We start from the raw sequence: 19,482 nt of genomic DNA, 5'->3' as shown, positions 1-19,482 counted from the left end.
ATCTGGGCCTATGAAGAGTCTGACTCTCATACTAAAATCACATTGCAGGCAGATTTGCTGCCAGGCCATGCACTGCCTGGGGGCCCTTCTGCATGGCTGGCATGCTAGACTGTCTGTCCATGGTGCTGGACTTGGGTCTGCAGACCCCAACGACATAGTTCCACAGCGCAGAGGGTCTGGACCAGCTCGAGGCCTTTCCAGTAGTATCTAGGTCTTCTCAAAGCAGGGTCTAAAGCTCACATCTCTCTAACAGCGCAGGTCTCCACCTCCATGTCCAATGGGAGGCAGCACCAGTGTGACTTGTCGTGTGGGAAAGCCAGGCTCACATCGTCTGTTTCTTTAGTTGCTCTAGAAGCACTTGTCCTCATAGAGCACAAGGGTCTCTGATCTTGCCCTTGACCATCGGATTTTCCACTAACACCTATGAATATGCTTTTCAGGTATATCACTGGTGAAACAGGCTTAAATCAATAGGAATTTTAATGGTCCCTATGGGAAGTTGAAGGTAGATCTAATCTTAGGCAAGTTTTCATTCAATCCAGTCTGCCCAAATCCAGTCTCTGCCCACCTCCCAGCTCCACTGCAGTCAATGTTGACTGTGTTTTTAAGTTCCGTATGATTGCCAGGAACTGTGGTGAGAAATAAGGCAAATGGGTGCTACTCAGCCAAAACAACCAATGCCCAGGACACCAGGTATTGTGAATATGTGTGGATCAGATTGAGCTTTCTTGTATCTGCCTTCAGAGTCACTGGATTTTCCGGCCAGCTATAAGGCTCTGATAGTCATCTCCCCATTATTCCCATGCAAGTAGATAAGATCATGGCTTGTTTGTGGCCCGTTTTAGAAAAAAATCTGACACTGAGTGGCAGAATTATCAGTGGGCACATGCATAGAAAGTGCACTTTCATTCTATATTTCTGCCAAGAAAATTTATTTGCAGAAAATAAATCATCCCAAGATCAAGCTGAAGTGACTTTGAAGCATCCATCATTTTTCCTTCCTCTCTCAGTACCAGTGAGGATTAGATTCATTAGGCAAATATTTTTGAGACCCTACTAAAGGCTTGGCATTGGTTGTATAATAGGGAGCGAGATACAGTGCATCCCTCAAGAGCTCTAGATGGAGCAGACAATAAGTAAACAAGGAATTAAAATTAAAATACAGCTTTAATGATTGACAATAGGGCAACAGCAGAGAGCTAAGGGATCCCTAAGGAGGGAGGCCCTGCACCTAACACAGACTTAAGTGTTTAGGGGATGTTTCAAGGGAGATGAAACCTGAAGAATGAACAGTACAAGAATGGCCATGGAGACGATCACATTGAAACTCCTCACTCATGTGGCCACGTCAGCCTGGCTGGTAAGTGGGGTGGGGAGGGTGGTAGGTCATGGGGCAGCAAGGGCTGTGTCAGGTGGTGATGGAGGTTCCGAGAGAACACTGTATTCCAGGGAGACAGGCTCAGGTGAGAGGGGTAAGCTATGAGAGAGGAGGCTGAAAGAAAAAAGCAAACTCCGTATTAAGGAGAGGATGCTGGTCCTGTTGAGGTGCGTGGAGTCTCTCTTAGGGCCACAGGGTACCACTGTAGGGGTTTCAGAGGGCAGTGATGAGATCAAGCTTTTTATTGGTGTTACGTCTCTGCCTACAGTGTGAAGACCATTGGGTTACACTGAGGGTTATGTTTAACATAAAGAGATGCCCTACTGTGAAATGTAGGTAGATGTTCAGAAAATAGGGTCAGCATGTGATCTAGACATAATATGTCAAATAGGTGTGCTCTGGGGGCTGCGTTTCCTAGATTGATAAGGGTTGTTGATGGAAATCTCTGCCTCATGTGAGTCCTATCCACTGCCTGCTGTGTGAACTTGTCTGGGTCACTCAATTCTCTGGAGATTTAGAAAGCAGAGGCATAACCTCTATGGATGTCTTTCTAAGTCAGGAATTGAGATTCTTGAGATAATTCCGTATACATATATGTGTACATGGAAGAGAGAGAGAGAGAGAGAAGAAAGAGAGAGGGGAGGAGGAGGAGAAGGGACTATGATAGAGAAGTATTTTGAGAAACAGAGATAACTCTTCAGCTAGTCCTAGAGCCAGTTAAAACTGCTTCTGTGGTGGGAAACAAGGTTTGCCATGATTTTCTGGCAAATAGCGTTGGGAACTTGTTGACCCTTCTTATTCTTAGCTTTCAGTGACCTCTGGAGATAAATGTGGTCAAATAAAACTGAGGTCTCCGGCTCCAACCCAGCCTCGCCAGGGATAGAGGTATCTTAAAAATAGCAATAAAAGTTAGGACAAGTCTCCGGCTGCCCGTTTGAGATGCATTCCCAGCATTTTGGAGCGATGCTTGCCTCTGTCATCTGACTGCTCTGGCAGGGCTGCTCCGTAAACAGTCCCGTGACATCAATCTGCAGGCATGATTAGCAGCATTTGACAGGGTCGAAGGGCCGCCACGTCCTGGAGGACGGATGTGGGCTTGACTTCCCAGCTCAGCTGGAAGGGAGCAGAGATATCTCGTCTCAGAGCTTGAAGAGCCTACCTGGGCATTGTCAACCCAGCGGGTCTGCTTGGAGGTGTTTGTTGAGCATCCAGCAGCAGCTTCTGTGATGGCTTCTGCCAGGTTTTCCTGCAGGTCCTAAGGGCTTGCACACCCCGTATCCTGAGAAAAGTCTTTGAAGAGGGGTGCTCCCTTCCAGCCCGTGGCTGCCTCCCATCTGCTTCCCACCGAAACCAGAGGCTGTTAGCTTTTCTGAGTGCCACCTTTCCTGATTCTTATCAACCACTGGATTGACATGCTACTCATTAGTTCCTAATTGCCTGTACTGTTTTCCTTTGTTAAGGGCCAATTCCAGGAGGCAGTTTTAAGTAGCTCAGATGGTATGAAAATATTGTATGTAGTTGTGTTCAGCATTAACATGACATTAATTTCCACTGGGGCTACTAAAATGTTTTTTACATGCCACTATTTGGAGTTGAGAAATGCATTTACTAGCTGATTCATTACATAACAAAAGCTCATTAAAAAGCTGTTACTGATCGTTGACTTCAGCACTGTCCCTGCCCACAGTGATTTTGTGTTGTGATGAATTGTGGCAGATGTCACTGTCACTAGTCACCCTGCAAGTGAGGACAGGATGAGGACATCTGAGCCCTGAGTCTCTCTCCTCTCTGTACCTCAGTTTTTTCATCTGTAAAAATGGGGACTTTGGAATAAAAAATCTTCAAAGATTCTTTTCTTTTCTTTTTTTTAAACTTCAGGTTTAATGACATGTCATTTATTAGTCTAGTTCTACAAAAATTCTAAACATTACAGGTAACCACTCCACCTCTGTTTTGCCTCCACCCTAACCCCTGCCCAACCCCAGGCATCCTTCCAACAGTAATAGGGTGATACTTACGGGTGAATGTTTTCTAGGCATTTTTCTATGCATTAACATAGTATTAACTTGTAGGACTTTTAAGGTATTGTTTCATGGGTTTGTTTTATAATGAAATATATTTTGAGTTAATGGAAATCTTTTTAAGTCATGTACAAACTCAATTCAATCAATGTGATTTTTCACAGTTAGAACAATCTAGATAAAATATTAACATAATTTTAAAGCTAAAACATAATGTTGATTTCTGTATCAGTTTCATTTATTATATGAGTCTGTTCAAATTAACACTATAATTTTGCTCAGGAAAGCTTACTATAAAAATGTACTTGAATCAACTGTGTATTGCCATTAATTACATTCATCTTTTACCATTTTGAACTTTTTAATTATAAAAGTAATTAACTTCATAGACACATATAGTGTATGTATATAAGAAGAAAAGGGTCACTTCTCAGCCCCCACCCCAGCTGTTCTATCCCAGAAGAAACTGTTGTGTTCATTTTCTGCAAAAGCTCCGGAAATCATATTCACCTAGATTGTCTTATTTAATTCTCACAGTGTCTTCCTTTAAAATGCAAGGTATACACACAAGCAGACACACATGCACACACATCTATTATTCACTCCTGGCTGGGATTGAGACAGCTCCTCTATGCTCAGCGCTGGGATACACATTTTGGGAGTTCCACTCTGTAGATCAGGGACCTAGGTTCGGAAATGGGGAATGACTTCCTTGGTCTCTTACAGGTAGTAACTGGCGTAGCCGCTCCAGGTGCAGACTAGCTTTTTAGACAGGCTAGTTGTCTCATTATTGGAAGTCTCTCCTTATTAGAAAATTCAGGGGAACTCTCAAAATTTATGTTATTTAAGCCTCAAGGAAAATGAAGGAGGACTGGAGGGGTGAGGGTGAGATCCAGGAACATCCCTAAAATAATATGCTGGGGATAAAACTCTGCTTCTCTTTGGGGGCCACGGCTAGCAGCTGCAGGAGGCTGACCAGTTGTGGGGGCTCACCCAGTGCTGGGGAACTCAGTGGGACTTTAGGAGGCCCGAACTCCCCAAGCCATGGGAACGGGTCTGTTGTGGAGCTGTCTGGCGGCCTCCACCCACCAGCCAGCACTTGCCCATTTCATGCTATTTACCTGGACAGAGGTCCTGAGAGAAGCCCTGTGTGGCTGTGCCCTTGGCTGACTCCTGATTTGCACTAAAACTTGCAGCATTTAGTGCTTGCATGTTCAAAAATCCTTCTGGAAAGCTAGGAGGAACTGGAAGCCGTGGTCTACATGCTCTGTCCTCTTTTAACAGAAAAGGTGTATTCCATAAGTAACCTCCAGTAAAAAGAGAAAGAATAGTTGCTATTTATTGGGTTCCTCTGATGGGCCAGATAGTGTGCGGAGCACTCGGCGTTGACCCTCCGTCTTCAGAACAACTCTTTGATGGAAAGTTCAGGCCCACTTTATAGATGAGAAAGCCGGGCATCAGAAGGTTAGGTAACTTGCAAGAGGACAGAGAACGACAGTGCTGGACAGGGCTTTCAACCCCTCACCTGCTACCTCCAAAGCACGAACTGTCGCCAGTGCTAAGCACTGGGTTTAGAAACAAAACACGCAGCATCACGGTGGTGGAAATAATTCGGTTGATTAGCCACTCTCTTTGGTGAACACTTCTATTCTTAAAGCTAATTATCTCTTTGTTTAATTAGTGTCTTCTAAGTTACTCAGTGAAAGATTTGATAAGCCCGACTTCTTAGGGTAAAATTTAAAAACAATTGTGAAATCTGAACTTACATTGGAATGTAAACAACGAGTCATTTACCTGGTGGTAGGGGCTTAGGAGAATCAAGGTTTTTCAAACTATGAGTCATGGTTCATTAGTGAATTATGAAATCACTTTAGTGGGTCATGATCGGCATTTTAAAGAATAGGGTGGGTTGGCCAGCACGGGCGGATCAGGAGGTCAGGAGATCGAGACCATCTTGGCTAACACAGTGAAACCACGTCTCTACTAAAAATACAAAAAATTAGCCGGGTGTGGAGGCGGGCGCCTGTAGTCCCAGCTGAGGGACTGAGGCTGAGGCAGGAGAATGGCGTGAACCTGGGAGGCGGAGCTTGCAGTGAGCCGAGATCACGTTCCTGCACTCCAGCCTGGGCGACAGAGCGAGACTCCATCTCAAAAAAAAAAAAAAAGCATAGGGTGGGTTAGGATCAGATAGAGTAGAATAGGAAAATACTAGTCATTCTAGTGCATTGCACACAGCAAAGTATGTTTTGTGTAATTTTTATTGCAGTCTGTGTATGTGCATGAATGTAAAATGTATTTCTCACTGCAGGTCATAGTTTTTATAAAGTTAGCTTTGGAAAGAAATGTGAACAGATGAATATTAAATTGCTCACTGTTCTTTTCTGTGGCATGGCCTACCATCAGTTCCTAACAGAGCCACAGTTAGCCTATCTGCATCGAGCTATTTTCAAGTAGAGTTTTCTGAACAGATCTCTGTGTTAGTCTTTCTGCAGATCCTCAATTAGATGGATATGCTTGTTAAACTTAAAACATGTTTTAGACACTGAGGGAGGACAAAGTGACATTTCCAAAAGCTGGGGTGAGTTAATAGCAGAGGTGGAACCAGAATTAGATTATTTATGGATTCTTTTCAGACTGGAAAAAAGAGGGGTGAGCAGTGGCTCGCATACCGAGGTCAGTGAGCAGCTGTTCCTGCAGAGATGCAGCTAGAGAACAAGAGAAATGGACTTTCATTGTAGCAGTAGGGATTGGGCTGAACCCGGGGAAGGATTTCCCCATGGTAAGGAGTGTGCGTGTGTGCACACGTGTGTGTGTGTATGTGTGTGTGGCACCCTTCTCTGGAGGTCTCTAGAAGAGTGAGATAAATTGCTGTTGCCGTGGCGTCCTGTCTGGGGGCGACGGGAGGATAGGTGAGTCTGAGGTTTTTCCCACCCCAAGATGTTCTTATTCATTTAGCCACGCTCTCCCTCTCTGCCATCAGCAAGGATAATCTGGAGCTGGCCATGTTTCTGTCCTCAGCTGAGGACGGTTATGATGAATCCCGTGGTGCTCTGCTGGGCTGCAGTTAGCTTTGCTTTTCATCCGGATGTCAAACCAAGCTTGCGGCAGCTGTGATCAGCTGTTGGGAGAGGGGGAGTCGGGCAGGGAGAGGGTAGCTCCTGGCCTCCTGCCAAGCCCTAGTCGAGTCCCCAGTGTCCACCTCTCAGTTGTGTCTTTCTGTTGCTGATTCTATCACTGCGCCCTTTTCTATCTTTGTGTGTGCGTCTCTTTTTCTCTTCCTCTTTTTCTCTTCTCTTCTTCTCTCATCTCTCTTTGGACAATGGAAAACAAACTAGCTTTTGCGTGGACCTTTTAGGGCAGCTAATTCATTTATGGCAGGAGAAGGGACCAAAGAGCACCTACTTGTGAATGTCCCCTAAACTGCGGCCACTGGTAAGATGCCCTGTGATAATGGGAAGAAAGCCCAGATTCAGCCAGACTCGCATTCCTACCCTGACTCCACCTTTACTGGTCACGAGACTCTGGCCACACACTTCAACTTCTCCAAGCCTCAGTTTCCTCCTGTGTTATGCTGGGGTAACAATGCCTGCCTGAGGATGTTGTCGTGAAGATGAAATGTGAAACCTTCCAGAAAAACCCTTTGCTCAGGGATTGACCAGGGCAGAGTCCCTACCTGCCTTCCTTGGCAGCCACTATCATTGCTTGGTGGCCTGACACCACCCACCTCTTTCTCTGGCCCAGGATGAGCAAAGATTTGTTGAATTCCATGGAGAAAACTGTTCCAGGAAGGGTCATAGTTCTGGTACCAGCCCCTTGTCATTTTTCCAGACTTAGAAAAATGTGAGTCTGAGAAAATGAGCTAGTTTTCAGATGAATCATTCTGGGATGGGGGTGAAAAGGCAAGGGTGAGGGAAAACCCAAGGCTTCTCTATGGGTCTGAGAAAGAGGCATGAGCTCACGTCAGGCGTTAACATTTTGTAGTTTAAACCATGCAGACAGATCAGGAAGATGATTAGCAAAACAGAATACTGATCAACTGTGATGCTTAATGACCCTCCCATCCCAAATTCACTCAGCCTCCAGCTTGGTCTGGATCAGCCTTCTTTTTGGTTCAAGAATGCAGCCATGAAGCAAGGCCAGCCCCTCTAGTGGCCGTAGTCCTGAAGCATCTGGAAGGGGAAGAAGCCCAAGACTGCCTGCTGGTGTCTGCATCTTCCCCAACCCCCCCGGCTGCAGAGCACCATTCAGGGTGTCTGGGTCTCCCCTACCCACACAGAAGCCACAGGCTAGTGGGAGGCCCAGGTGGACCCACTGGCCTGGACTACCCTCAGATGCCCTGGGCTCCTTTGGGAGTTGATGCCTGACACCAAAGTAAGCTTTGGGAGCTATTGGAGAGGGTAGTAGAAACGTCTTTTTAGGACATTTGTAGGCTGACATTGGCTTTCTTGGACTTTAGTCCTTTTTGGAAATTTGTTGGTTAGGCCATAGATTCCCCCCACTTCCCCCTGCTTCTCAAGTCAATGCCAAGGGCATGCATGCCTGATGCTCCAGCCAGCCCTCGAGGTTTCACCCAGAGAATGACCACCCTTTTCTCCATGCGCTCCCGATCTTAACACCACATTTCTCTTTGGGCAGGTTTAAGGATTACCGAGAGCCGCCATGGGCCCCGAACCCTTATGAGTTTTCGAAACAGTACTGGTTTATTCTGTCCGCCCGTCTGGCTTTTGTCATAATCTTCCAGGTGAGTTGCTGGGACAGGGAATAGCCCATTCGAATCCGGGCTGCAGGAGTAAGGACACTGCACTCGTTGCTTGCACCTACCTCCAGGTTCCTGTGGTACTCTGTGACATAAGAAAGCTTCATGTGTGGCAGGCAGAAGTGAGGGCTCCTTTCCTGGTTGAAGCAGGAGGACTCTTGAGAGGGCTTTCTTTAATGGGTGGACTTTGCAGACAGAGGATAAAACACAGTGTAAGGTTACAAGACAGATGTGGAATAAGTTGCAGGGTGGAGACAGATTCCTGTTTAAACCTAAGGCAAAGAAAGGAAAAGGGCCATTGAAACCAGAGTCCCAGCCTGGGGCAGACAAACAGCCCCATCTCATCTCTGCAGCCATGAAAGAGCTCAGGTTTGGAACCTTTCTTCTTGCACTCTGGGCTCCCTCCTTTGTTAGTGTTGTTTTAGCCACTGAGACATCTGGTGAGAAGGGCCCCCAGAGCCATCGAGCCATCCCTGAATGAATAGTAAACTCGAGCCCAGTGATTCCTATCTGGGACAATAGCCACAGCTCCAATTGCATCGCTGAGATTCTCTGAGCTCGAGGGCCCCCAATTCCCACTCTGGGTGCCCCCGGTCTTCAAGCAGGGCTGGAGAACGAGCCCAGACCCTTTTCTCTTTGGCTCCCTCAGGCTTTTGTATTCCCCGAAGGCAGATCTCTGGGGGGCTCTAAAGTATCCTGCCCCCAGACCCCAGCCCAGAAAGTGGAGAAGCCCATCGGCTAGTCTTTCACCTAAAGAAGACAGCCATTCTTCCTCTGGAGAGATGGAGGCGATATGTTTGAATGATCGCTCAGACATCCCCTGCTGCCCCACCCCCAGGAGTCTCCTCACTTTCCCGTATGTCACATGTCACATTTCACTCACACAGGAAGGAGTGGATTCAGAGGAAGAGTGTGTGACTTGGTGAAGCAGCTCCCAAGCACCCAAGATGCCCAGGAGCCTCTGGAAGCAGCAGTTGGTCCCCAGTGTCTTCCCCTGAACCCCTAGGAACATGTAGGGTTCAAGGGCTCAGTCCCAGTCTCAGAGGGGAAAAGGCATGTGAGAGTGCAACTGGCAGCCAGGGAAGAGTATCACAATGGGAGGAGTGTGTTGGGTAAAGCTGGGTGAAGTGTGGCCTGGGGAAATGGATGGGAATCAGATGCATTCACTGAGCCATGCCAGGCATTGTTGTCCTATATTCATTCATTGAGACAGTAAGTGCTCTGGGGAAAAGGTAGTCCTAGCTACTGTGTGCACCAGCAAAGAGATGTGGCTTAGCAGCCAGGAGGAAGACCACTGCAAGTGTGTGCCAAAGCCTAGACCCAATCGGGGCAAGCTGGATGCAGGGGTTCCCAGACAGGCAGGGTTAGCCGAGGTGGCTGCCGTGACTGAGACCGGTATAAGGTGAATGTCAGCAGTGGGTTGGGTCAGTGAAGGCCCGAAGTCAAGGCAAAAACCTCAAGTCTGTCTCTAGTGTAGAGGATAGAGAGAGCCAGATGGAGGGAGGAGAGGAACAAGTGGCACAGTGACAGCCCAGGAGAAGCCACTGGGCTTTGTGGCCACTTGCTAGAAAGCCACTTTCCATTTTCTAAAGCAGGGAGGGCCTGGAGGCTTAGAGGCCAAGAAGCAAGAACTGGACACATGGGAATGCTCTGAGGATGGTGTGGGGGCACAAGTCCTGGGGAAGGGGAGAAGCAGTAACTACTACTGACGGAGTCCTGCTCTGTGCCGGGCACTGCGGCAGATGCTCCACATGTATGAACCCGTTTCATCCTGACAACCACTCCAGGGTAGGCAGTATTTCCGCTCCATTTTATGGGTGAGGACACCAAGGTAGAGTTATGCTCACTGGTTGCGATCACTGGGCTGGTAAGTTGCAAAGCCAGGATTGACCCGGAGGCATTCTGCTCCAGGGCCGCCACCTCCCCAGGCCGGGCCTCTCCAACTCAGCCCCTCTCTCCTTGGCTTTTTGCAGAACCTCGTGATGTTCCTGAGCGTCCTCGTGGACTGGATGATTCCAGACATCCCCACGGACATCAGCGACCAGATCAAGAAAGAGAAGAGCTTATTAGTGGATTTCTTCCTGAAAGAGGAGCATGAGAAGCTCAAGCTGATGGATGAGCCGTCCCTGAGGAGCCCAGGAGGCGGGGATCGAAGCAGGAGCCGGGCAGCTGGCTCAGCACCTTCAGGCCAAAGCCAGCTGGGCAGCATGATATCGTCAGGCTCTCAGCACACCAATGTGTGAGCAGTTCAGCCTGCAGCAGAGGAGGGCACGGCAGCAGAGACACGCACATGCACGTAAGCATGTTCCTACACCCACATGGCGTGCTGTCTGTCTGCAGGGGCCTGGCTTGATGGGGTCTTGAAGAGGGGGTAGTGTGTAAAAAGAAAGAGCCTGACAGAATGAGTGTAGGAAGGAAGAGAAATGATGCTACATCTCAGAAACTTCAAGCTTAAGTTTCTTTTAGGTCCCCTTTTAAGCTGCATCCTTTTGAGGGATTGGAACCCCACTGGGGTCTCTGCACCCCAGAGTCTCAGGCACCGCGAGCATTCCCATGTACCCTGGGGCACCCTCTTGTACTTCACCATCATTTCTGACTTTGGCCAGCTGTAAGAGAAATGCAGTCAGGAGCACAGCATCCCCTACCTACTATCACTACAAGAAAACTGAGTCACTTGCAGTGGGGCTGCCACAGTCTCAGCAGATGCAAATTAAGTTACAGGGCTGAATGGTGCAGCCGCTGGACCTGATAGTAAGGTGCAAAGGTCCAAACCTGGGCTTGTCTCCACTTCACGTCACAAAAACGTTTGGAGCTAAATGCAGATAACCATCATTTTATGAAAGTTCAGATTTAAAATAATAAATTAAATGGACACATTCTTTATAAAGATGCATCTGTTGTCTTTGGTGCCTTGTCTCTCTCTCCTTTCCTTTCTTTTCCTCTCCTCTCCTCTCACCTCCTCTCGTCTCCTCTCCTCTCCTCTCCTCTCCTCTCCTCTCCTTTCCTTTCCTTTCCTATTTATTGAGCTTCTACTATGTGCCAGGCGTTGTTCTCAGACTGGAGATAGAGCAGAAGATAAAGGAGACAAAATCCCTGCCTCCTGAAGCTTACATCCTGGGGAAAGACAGACGATAAGCTAAATGTACAGTGTTTTGGATAGTAATAAGTGCCGTGGAGAAATATTAGGTAAGACAAGTAGACAGGAAGTGTGAAGGCACAGGAGGTAAGGGGTTTACCATTCTAAATACAAATTAATGACAAACCCCGATGCTGAAGAGGTTACATCTTGCAATACTAACATAATCAATTGGTAGCAGCTTCCCAGAGTGCTGTGCTGAGATCATGATGTAAAGTTGGAAGCACGGGCCAAACATCACTCATCATTGCCGTTCATACACCTCAGGCCCACCTGCTGCCCAGAAATCTGTTGCACAATCACTTCGTCCTGGTTCCTTGCAGGTCAGCGGGACTAGAGTCCAACGAAATGCCTGAGTGGAAGCTGCAGGGGGGATGGTACTCCAGAGGAAAAATGACAGCTATGGTTCTGCTGTCTGAGCACACCTGGCAATGTGCGGGCCTGTAGGTGCTGGCTGGTCACCAGTGCTGCCCACCACGTTTCTGATTTCCTCCTAGGAACATGCAGAATTGCACTGACTGCCAACCCTCGCTCAGGAAAGCGGCTTCTTCTTTTGTGGGACTAATAGGACATAGATACAGCTCTTAGTGAGAGCAGTAGGCTAATGTGTACCAGGCCACTCCTGTACAGGAAATCTTACAACCAGTTTTAATTTCCTCAGATTTTTTTTTTTTAAGACGGAGTTTCACTCTTCTTGCCCAGGCTGGAGCACAATGGTGCAATCTCGGCTCACCACAACCTCCGCCTCCCAGGTTCAAGCGATTCTCCTGCCTCAGCCTCCTGAGTAGCTGGGATTACAGGCATGCGCCACCATGCCTGGTTAATTTTGTATTTTTAGTAGAGACGGGGTTTCTCCATGTTAGTCAGGCTGGTCTCGAACTCCTGACCTCGGGTGATCTGACCGCCTTGGCCTCCCAAAGTGCTGGGATTACAGGTGTGAGCCACCGTATCCGGCCTCTCACATCTTAATATGCAAACTTACCACTTGAGCTGAGGTTCAAACTACAGCAGTATGGAACACTGCATCATTTGACAATAGGCTTTACCTGATTTGGGGAGAGTGCGGTGACCAGTGGGAGGAAGTTGTTATTGCAAGCAGCATTGATGACACGGAGATTCCAGGCCTATCAAAGGAAGCAATCCCCAGGGATGACGGCCAGTGTGGGTGGTGTTGACATTTGCAGGAAGCAGTGACAGTCCATGGTCAAGGTTGAGGGCTGCCTCCACCGCCAAGACACCCACTTGGCTCCAACCGTGCTATCTCCAGGCCCACTGGCTGCTCATGGCTGGTTCAGGACCCACTTGTTTTTCTTCCTCTTTTTTAAATTAAAAGAAACATTTTTGTATCATCATAAAGGTTAAGCTTGCGTACCAAGAAATGTTCAGATAGTCCAACAAACAATGAAGCAAATAAAATCACCCACAATCTCCAAATCTATAATTGGCATTGGCACTTGCTGGGTCTTGGAGACTCTCATTCCCCCCTCACACACATCTAATTTCTTTTAACCACAGTTATGCTATTTTAAAGCAGAAAAGTATCTGAGACAAGTCTCAATCAATTTGGAAGTTTATTTTGCCAAGGCGAAGGACATCCCCAGAAGGAAAGAACACAGAATCACAGAAGGTCTGTGGTCTGTGCCTTTTTCTGAAGATGATGTTGAGGGCTTCAATATTTAAAGGTAAAAAGTGGGCTGGGGGTGGGTAAGAGGGAGGGTGTGATCTCGTTACTGAATCCACATGTTACAAGGGAAAAAGAGCAGGTAGGAGAACAGCCGATTTTGTGTTTTTCTGGTGCTCAGTAAATCGGCATTTTACGTAAGATAAGGTGAACATAGAGTAGCTTCCTGTGGAGCTATCTAGACTTTTCTGTGTAGCTGTCTGCTTAGGAGCAAAAGGAAAGGCAGTTTCTTGCATGACTCAGCTTTCAGCTTCATTTTTTCCTTTTGGCAGATTACTTTGGGGTCCTGAGTTTTTATTTTCCTTTCATGCTATATGTGCTGTCTTTTCAACTTTTTTCACTACATGTGTCTCATCAGTCCTTTTATTCCAATAAACATAGATTCATTCAAAAGTGTGTACTGAGGCCGGGCACGGTAATCCCTCAGGCCGGGCGCCTGTAATCCCAGCACTTTGGGAGGCCGAGGCGGGTGGATCACGAGGTCAAGAGATCGAGACCATCCTGGCTAACACAGTGAAACCCCGTATCTACTAAAAATACAAAAAATTAGCCAGGCGTGGTGGCGGGTGCCTGTAGTCCCAGCTACTGGGGAGGCTGAGGCAGGAGAATGGCGTGAGCCCAGGAGGTGGAGCTTGCAGTGAGCCGAGATCGCTCCACTGCACTCCAGCCTAGGGGACAGAGTGAGACTCTGTCTCAAAAAAAAAAAAAAAAAAAAAAAGTATGTACTGAGCTTCTACTATCTGTCAGCCTCCGTGAGGCGCTTTGGATACATCACCCCACAGAACATAGATTCCCGCCTACCCTCAGGAGCTTATGCTCTGTGTGTGGGTCAGAGAGGCAGAGCAACAGTGAGAGCAAACTATTAGTACACAGTGGGTCAGAAGGTGATCGCTGCTGTGCAAAAGGAAAAAGAAGAGCAAGGTAAGCGTGCTGGGAGTGAGGGTACGGGCTCTGTGGCTGCCACCTCCAGGAACCTCCAAGTGTTCAGCTATCTGGCAGCTGTGGAACCCAGTCATTTCTGGTTTTTATGGAAGCTTCATCAGTAGGCAGGATTGGTTAAATCACTGGCCGTCCTTGAACAACTTAACCTACAGCCCCTCTCCCCTCTCCACATGTTGGGGGTGGGACTGAAAGTCTCAACCCTCTAATGCTGCCTCAGTCTTTCTGGTGACCAGCCCCATCCTGAAGCTACCCAGGGTCTGCCAGCCATCAACTCATTAGCATACGAAATGACACTTCACTTTGGGATTCCACTGATTTTAGGAGTTATATGTCAAGAAACAAGGATGAAGTCCAAATGTGTACTTCACTGTATCACAGACCATAGACAGATTTATGCTCGGGAGGGATTCAACTTTCTTCCCCTTTTCCACTAGAAGGAATATAGGAATTTTATAATTTGCCCCCATCCCCAGGCCCAAAGTCTCAGTAGCACTCATGTTACTAGCCAGACCACCAGATGTGCTTGCTTTTACCCCAGCAGCGGTAGGGGTTTAGGCTAAGTAAAGAGAACTTTCCAACAGACTTGCTAACCTGGATGAAGACATGGTAGGTGCACTTTCAATTTAAAAATAAAGCAAACAATGAAGACTCCTTCCCTGAGCTCTTTAAGGAAATAATGAAAATTTTTTATTCCATTGTGACATGCAAAAAAAAAAAAAATTGTGAGCAAAAATCTGAAACACTGAAGAAAGAAAAAGAAATTGCTCATTATCCAATTCCTCCTTTCTAGAAATAATAGTAGTTAATAATTCAGTTTAATTGTGATCCTATGGTATATGTACAATAACATTCATTGATTTGTAATAGCATTTATTTGGTTTAATTATAAAAGTGATCCATGCTCATTGAAGAAGACTTAGAAAATGCAAGAAATAAAATGTCAAGTAAAAAGTTTAAATTACCTGAATTTTTACCTCCAAGAACTAATTTGCAATCAGTCTTTTTTCCCATTCACTTATTTTCATGTACAATTGCAATCACTCCACACACACTAACTTCTAGACTTTGTTAACAGAGACATCTACCAGCCCCAGGTAGACGCTGTTATGAAGGGTTGTCTGTCACTGAGTGGTTTCGCCATTCTTTTCTTATGAAAAACAAAAATAAATGAAATCAACTTGATGGTTGATTCAGATAAATAATCTTAAGGCTATTTTCTTTATGTGCTCTTTGTGCAAAAGAATAGTATAAAGTAAGAGATGAGACGTTCCTTCACGTGCTCTCCTTCACAGCCCTTCCAGATCCAAAGGGTCTACTACATCCCACTTGTGATGATGGAATTATTCTATCCTCAAGAAAGCTTTTAAAGATGGAGAAAATTGCCACTACATCTCTGCTCAATGAAATGGCCTAATTTTGCTTTTCAGTGAGAGAAGTAGGATTCTTTTGTTTTGCTAATCCTCCCAGCACAATATTCTAACCTTGCAGGTAGATTAGTCATTGTTAAGAAAAATAGAAAGGGAATGTGCCAGTTGCTCTTCTGAGTGGTCATAAATTGTGGTAGGACATTCTGGTAGATGCAGGAGGAAGATAAGGGGGACGGTCCCCGGAGAATCTTCCACTAGCCTGCACTGGGAGGAGGGGGTAGAGACTCGGGAAGTTTGAGCAGTTTGCAGAGGGGAGGAGCCTAGCCTCTCCAGTGCCTGGGTGGTGACCTGGGATTCAGTCTGTGAGATGGGGGTCTGTTAACAGGAACTCCTCTCACTTTGCTGAGAGATTCTTTCCTTTTCACCCAATAAACCCTGCCCTACTCACCCTACAATGTGTCCATGTGCCTAAATTATCCCGGGCATGTGACAAGAACCCGTTTTTTTTTTCTACAACAATTCCAGCAGGCTGTGGAAAGCATTTCCTGGAGCAAGGAAAAGAATGAGATGGGAAACCAAGGGACGAATCTTTGCCCCATAGCTTATTTGAAATATATAGCCATGCAGGGTTTGTGGTTAAAAATGAATTAGGAAAACTCTTTGCTCTTTTTATATTGTCATATCCGTCCCTTAGTTCACCTGAGTACACCTTCAGGTTGAAAAAAAATTAACAAGGTCGTGTCAAAGTTGCCACCAAAGTCCCTCAGGACTTAGGTGTTCATTCCTCAGCTGGTGATGGTCACAGGTGGGTCACTCTGGAATTGCCTCAGCTGTAAGGGAACTGCCCAGGCCATGGTCACTGTCCCACTCTGGGGCAGCCCACATCCAGTGACTCATCACTGCAGGGGGGTAAGGCCCACCTTGCCTTGATTCTAACTCTAAATGCTACTCCAGCTCCAGAGCTTTCTGTGGGATTGGCTGAGGCCTCTGTTGCAACATATTGCAGTTCGACTTCTCCCTCTGCCTAATTCTGCTTCCCTCACTAAGCAGATGCCCCAGGAATCTCTAGCACGCAAGGTCTGCAGGTCTTAGACTCTGCTTTCCAGAGAAACTGACCTAAGACACGGGGTATTTGGGTGGTATATTCTCTGAGCATATACATCTCTGAAATTGCTTTTATGTTGGAACAATGACTTGGCTGGATTTACCATTCTCAGATCACCATTCTTCCTTTCAAAATATTGTGGCTATGGCGATTAATCCACACTCTTCTAGGGTTTCATAGGAACAGCCTCTAGAAGAAGCCTGATTGATATGCCTTTGTAAGCCTTTTTCCCCTATTGCTTTGGTGCTAGCAGGGTTTTGAAATTTATTCTTGTAACTCAAAAATTTCACTGGGATGTGTCTCCATGTGAGTTTCTTTTATTTAATGTGCCTAAAATGTAATGATCATATTTGGTCTGCACAGTTACTTACTTTTCATCTCTGAAAAGTATTCTTCCAGTACAGGAACGGATCTCAGCATATCTATTCTGACTGTTTTGGTTGCTTTGGGAAAACACTCCAGTTTTAGCTTGGTTCTCCAGTTTTTAATCTTCAGCCCATCATCTTCTTTCTCAACATGTGATGTCCTTGTCCCATTCCCCTATACTTCAGAAGCACACTCCTCCCAGTGTTACTCTTTTCTCTGTCCCCTTCCCCTGAATCAATCTATCCTCCCCACTATGTTTTTCAAGCAGCATCTGAGCTCTTACTCATACGAAACTCTCACGGTTCCTCTGGAAGAGAGTAGGGCTAGCCACCCATAGCCCTCCTCACCTGCACTTCCTTTGCCGATGATGCCCTTATCTTTACCTGCAGTGTCTATTTTCCAACACACATTCCTTGGCTAGTGAATCAGGAGGCTAGGCTGGATAAGCTCTAACATTCATTCCTGTTCTGTCAAGTACAATCCAACAGGTTCTCTACAGTATGGCCGAAGTGAAGAGTGTGGATCACTGTCGATGACTCAGTCTTACCTTCCACACTGCCACCGTCTTCTGCAACTCAGGCCCTGGGCAATTGTGTCTCAGGTATCCCAATCCAAATAAGTGGGGGTAATCATTGACCGTGATTTTCAGCCTTGCCCTGCCTATGGCAGTATCTGATCCGCTCTGCTACAGCAGAGGGCGCCAGAGAGCAGAACCCGCCACTTCCGGCTCAGCCAGGAAGGTCTGGAAAGCGCCGCCGACGTTTCCTCAGAAGGCAGTCACAATTAAAAAATTTAAAAAAAAGATGTTGCCGTGGATGTGGTGAAAAGGGAATACTTTTACACTGCTGGTGGAAATGTAAACTAGTGCAACCACTGTGGAAAACAGTTACAGGGATTCCTTAAAGAGCTAGAAGTAGGCTGGGCGTGGTGGCTCACGCCTGTAATCCCAGCACTTTGGGAGGCCAGGTGGGTTGATCACCAGGTCGGGAGACTGAGACCATCCTGGCTAACACGGTGAAACCCCGTCTCTACTAAAAATACAAAAGCAAAATTAGCTGGGCATGGTGGCGGGTGCCTGTAGTCCCAGCTACTAGGGAGGCCGAGGCAGGAGAATGGCATGAACCAAGGAGGCGGAGCTTGCAGTGAGCCGAGATCGCGCCACTGCACTCCAGCCTGGGCGACAGAGCGAGACTCCGTCTCAAATAAATAAATAAATAAAAATTAAAAAATAAAAATTAGCTGGGCGTCACCACGCCTGTAATCCCATCTACTTGGGAGGCTGAGGCTACTTGAGGAGCTTGAGCCCAGGAGGTGGTAGTTGCAGTGAGCTGAGATCGTGCCATTGCTCTCCAGCGTGGGCGACAGAGCAGGACTCCGCCTTAAATAAAAAGAACTAAAATATCTACCATTCAATCCAGCAATCCCACTACTGGGTATCGACCCAGAGGTAAAGAAGTCATTATATTAAAAAGGCACTTGTACACACATGTTTATAGCAGCACAATTCGCAATTGGAAAAATCTGGAACCCAAACGCCCATCAACCAACAAGTGGATAAAGAAAATGTGGTATATTTGTACTATGGAATACTACTCAGCCATAAAAAGGAATGAAATAATGGCATTTTCAGCAACCTGGATGGAGTTGGAGACCATGATTCTAAGTGAAGTAACTCAGGAATGGAAAACCAAACATCGTATGTTCTCACTTACAAGCGGGAGCTAAGCTATGAGGATGCAAAGGCATAAGAATGAGATAATGAACTCTAGGGCCTTGGTGGAAAGGGTGAGGGAGGGTTAAAAGACTACCCATTAGGTGCCGTGTATACTGCCCAGGTGACTGGTGCACCAAAACCTCAGAAATCACACCTAAAAATCATCCATGGAACCAAACAGCACCTATTGTTCCCCAGAAACTATAGTAATCCTCATCATAATAAAAAGAAGGCAGCCCTATTTGCACATCTGGTGAGCCTGCTGCCCCCAACCTCTTCTTTCCTGTTCTCCTCCACAGCAGCAAATGGTAGTGTTCCCAGGGACAGATCCCTTCCGAACCAGGCTGGAAGTCATTCTCAGGAATTGCATCCTGACCCGGTGGAACCCACTTAACTCTTCCACCTTCCCAAGGCTTATACAGCTTTATCTCCAGAAAGGAAGTACAAGGCAAAAGCCAGATGGGAATTCAAAAAGACAGCTCTGCACATGAGTTCAGGAACCTTCGTGTTTTATTGCCCCTCTTTTCTCTCACTTCCTGTCGGCCTAACAGAGAGAGGAGTGGAGGACTGAGGCTTCCAAGCCAGGATGTCCTCTCTAATTAGGGGAATGAAGCCACAGGCCCTAAAGGAAAGAGGCAATGTTTTGACATGGATCCCACATCATAACCTGCTCCTAGTTTTCTCCCAGCATGATGGACTCTGGTTGGCCTGCATCAAATTCTTCAGAGTATGTGTCAGCTTCTATCAAGAACCACATTTGCTTGGTCTGGGTGAGGCTGCTAGTTGAGAAACAGATGAGACCCTAACATAGGCCTCCCTATCCCTTTTCAACGGGCCTCATTCCTACTTCTCTAGGAAACTCTTCTCGTTCCCTGTCCTGTCACCTTCAGACGTGGCTTTCTCATTTGCCAACTCCAGGCTTCTCTAGATCCACTTGTCTCTTTTGATTCTTTTTTCCTTCCTTGATTTTATCTTTCTTCTCAGTGTCCCCAGTCTCCTTCCAGATACCCCTGTAA

At 46.7% G+C, this 19,482-nt stretch overlaps 1 protein-coding gene across 1 annotated transcript in view; it reads left to right on the top strand.

The window, feature by feature from the left end:
- Positions 1 to 15,047, top strand: part of ANO2 (anoctamin 2) — a 384,000-nt gene extending 368,953 nt beyond the window's left edge. The window contains exons 24-25 of the mRNA XM_008973750.3: positions 8,035 to 8,140; positions 10,129 to 15,047. Of these exons, the coding sequence (XP_008971998.1) occupies positions 8,035 to 8,140; positions 10,129 to 10,398 (376 nt within the window). The 3' untranslated portion in view covers positions 10,399 to 15,047. The remainder of the gene's footprint in view (positions 1 to 8,034; positions 8,141 to 10,128) is intronic.
- Positions 15,048 to 19,482: the final 4,435 nt, after the last annotated feature.

Source organism: Pan paniscus, chromosome 10 (genome assembly GCF_029289425.2).
Source record: "Pan paniscus chromosome 10, NHGRI_mPanPan1-v2.0_pri, whole genome shotgun sequence".
Lineage (NCBI taxonomy): Eukaryota > Metazoa > Chordata > Mammalia > Primates > Hominidae > Pan > Pan paniscus.
The sequence above is the reverse complement of the archived record's forward strand: the minus strand, read 5'-3'. Positions and strand labels throughout refer to the sequence as shown.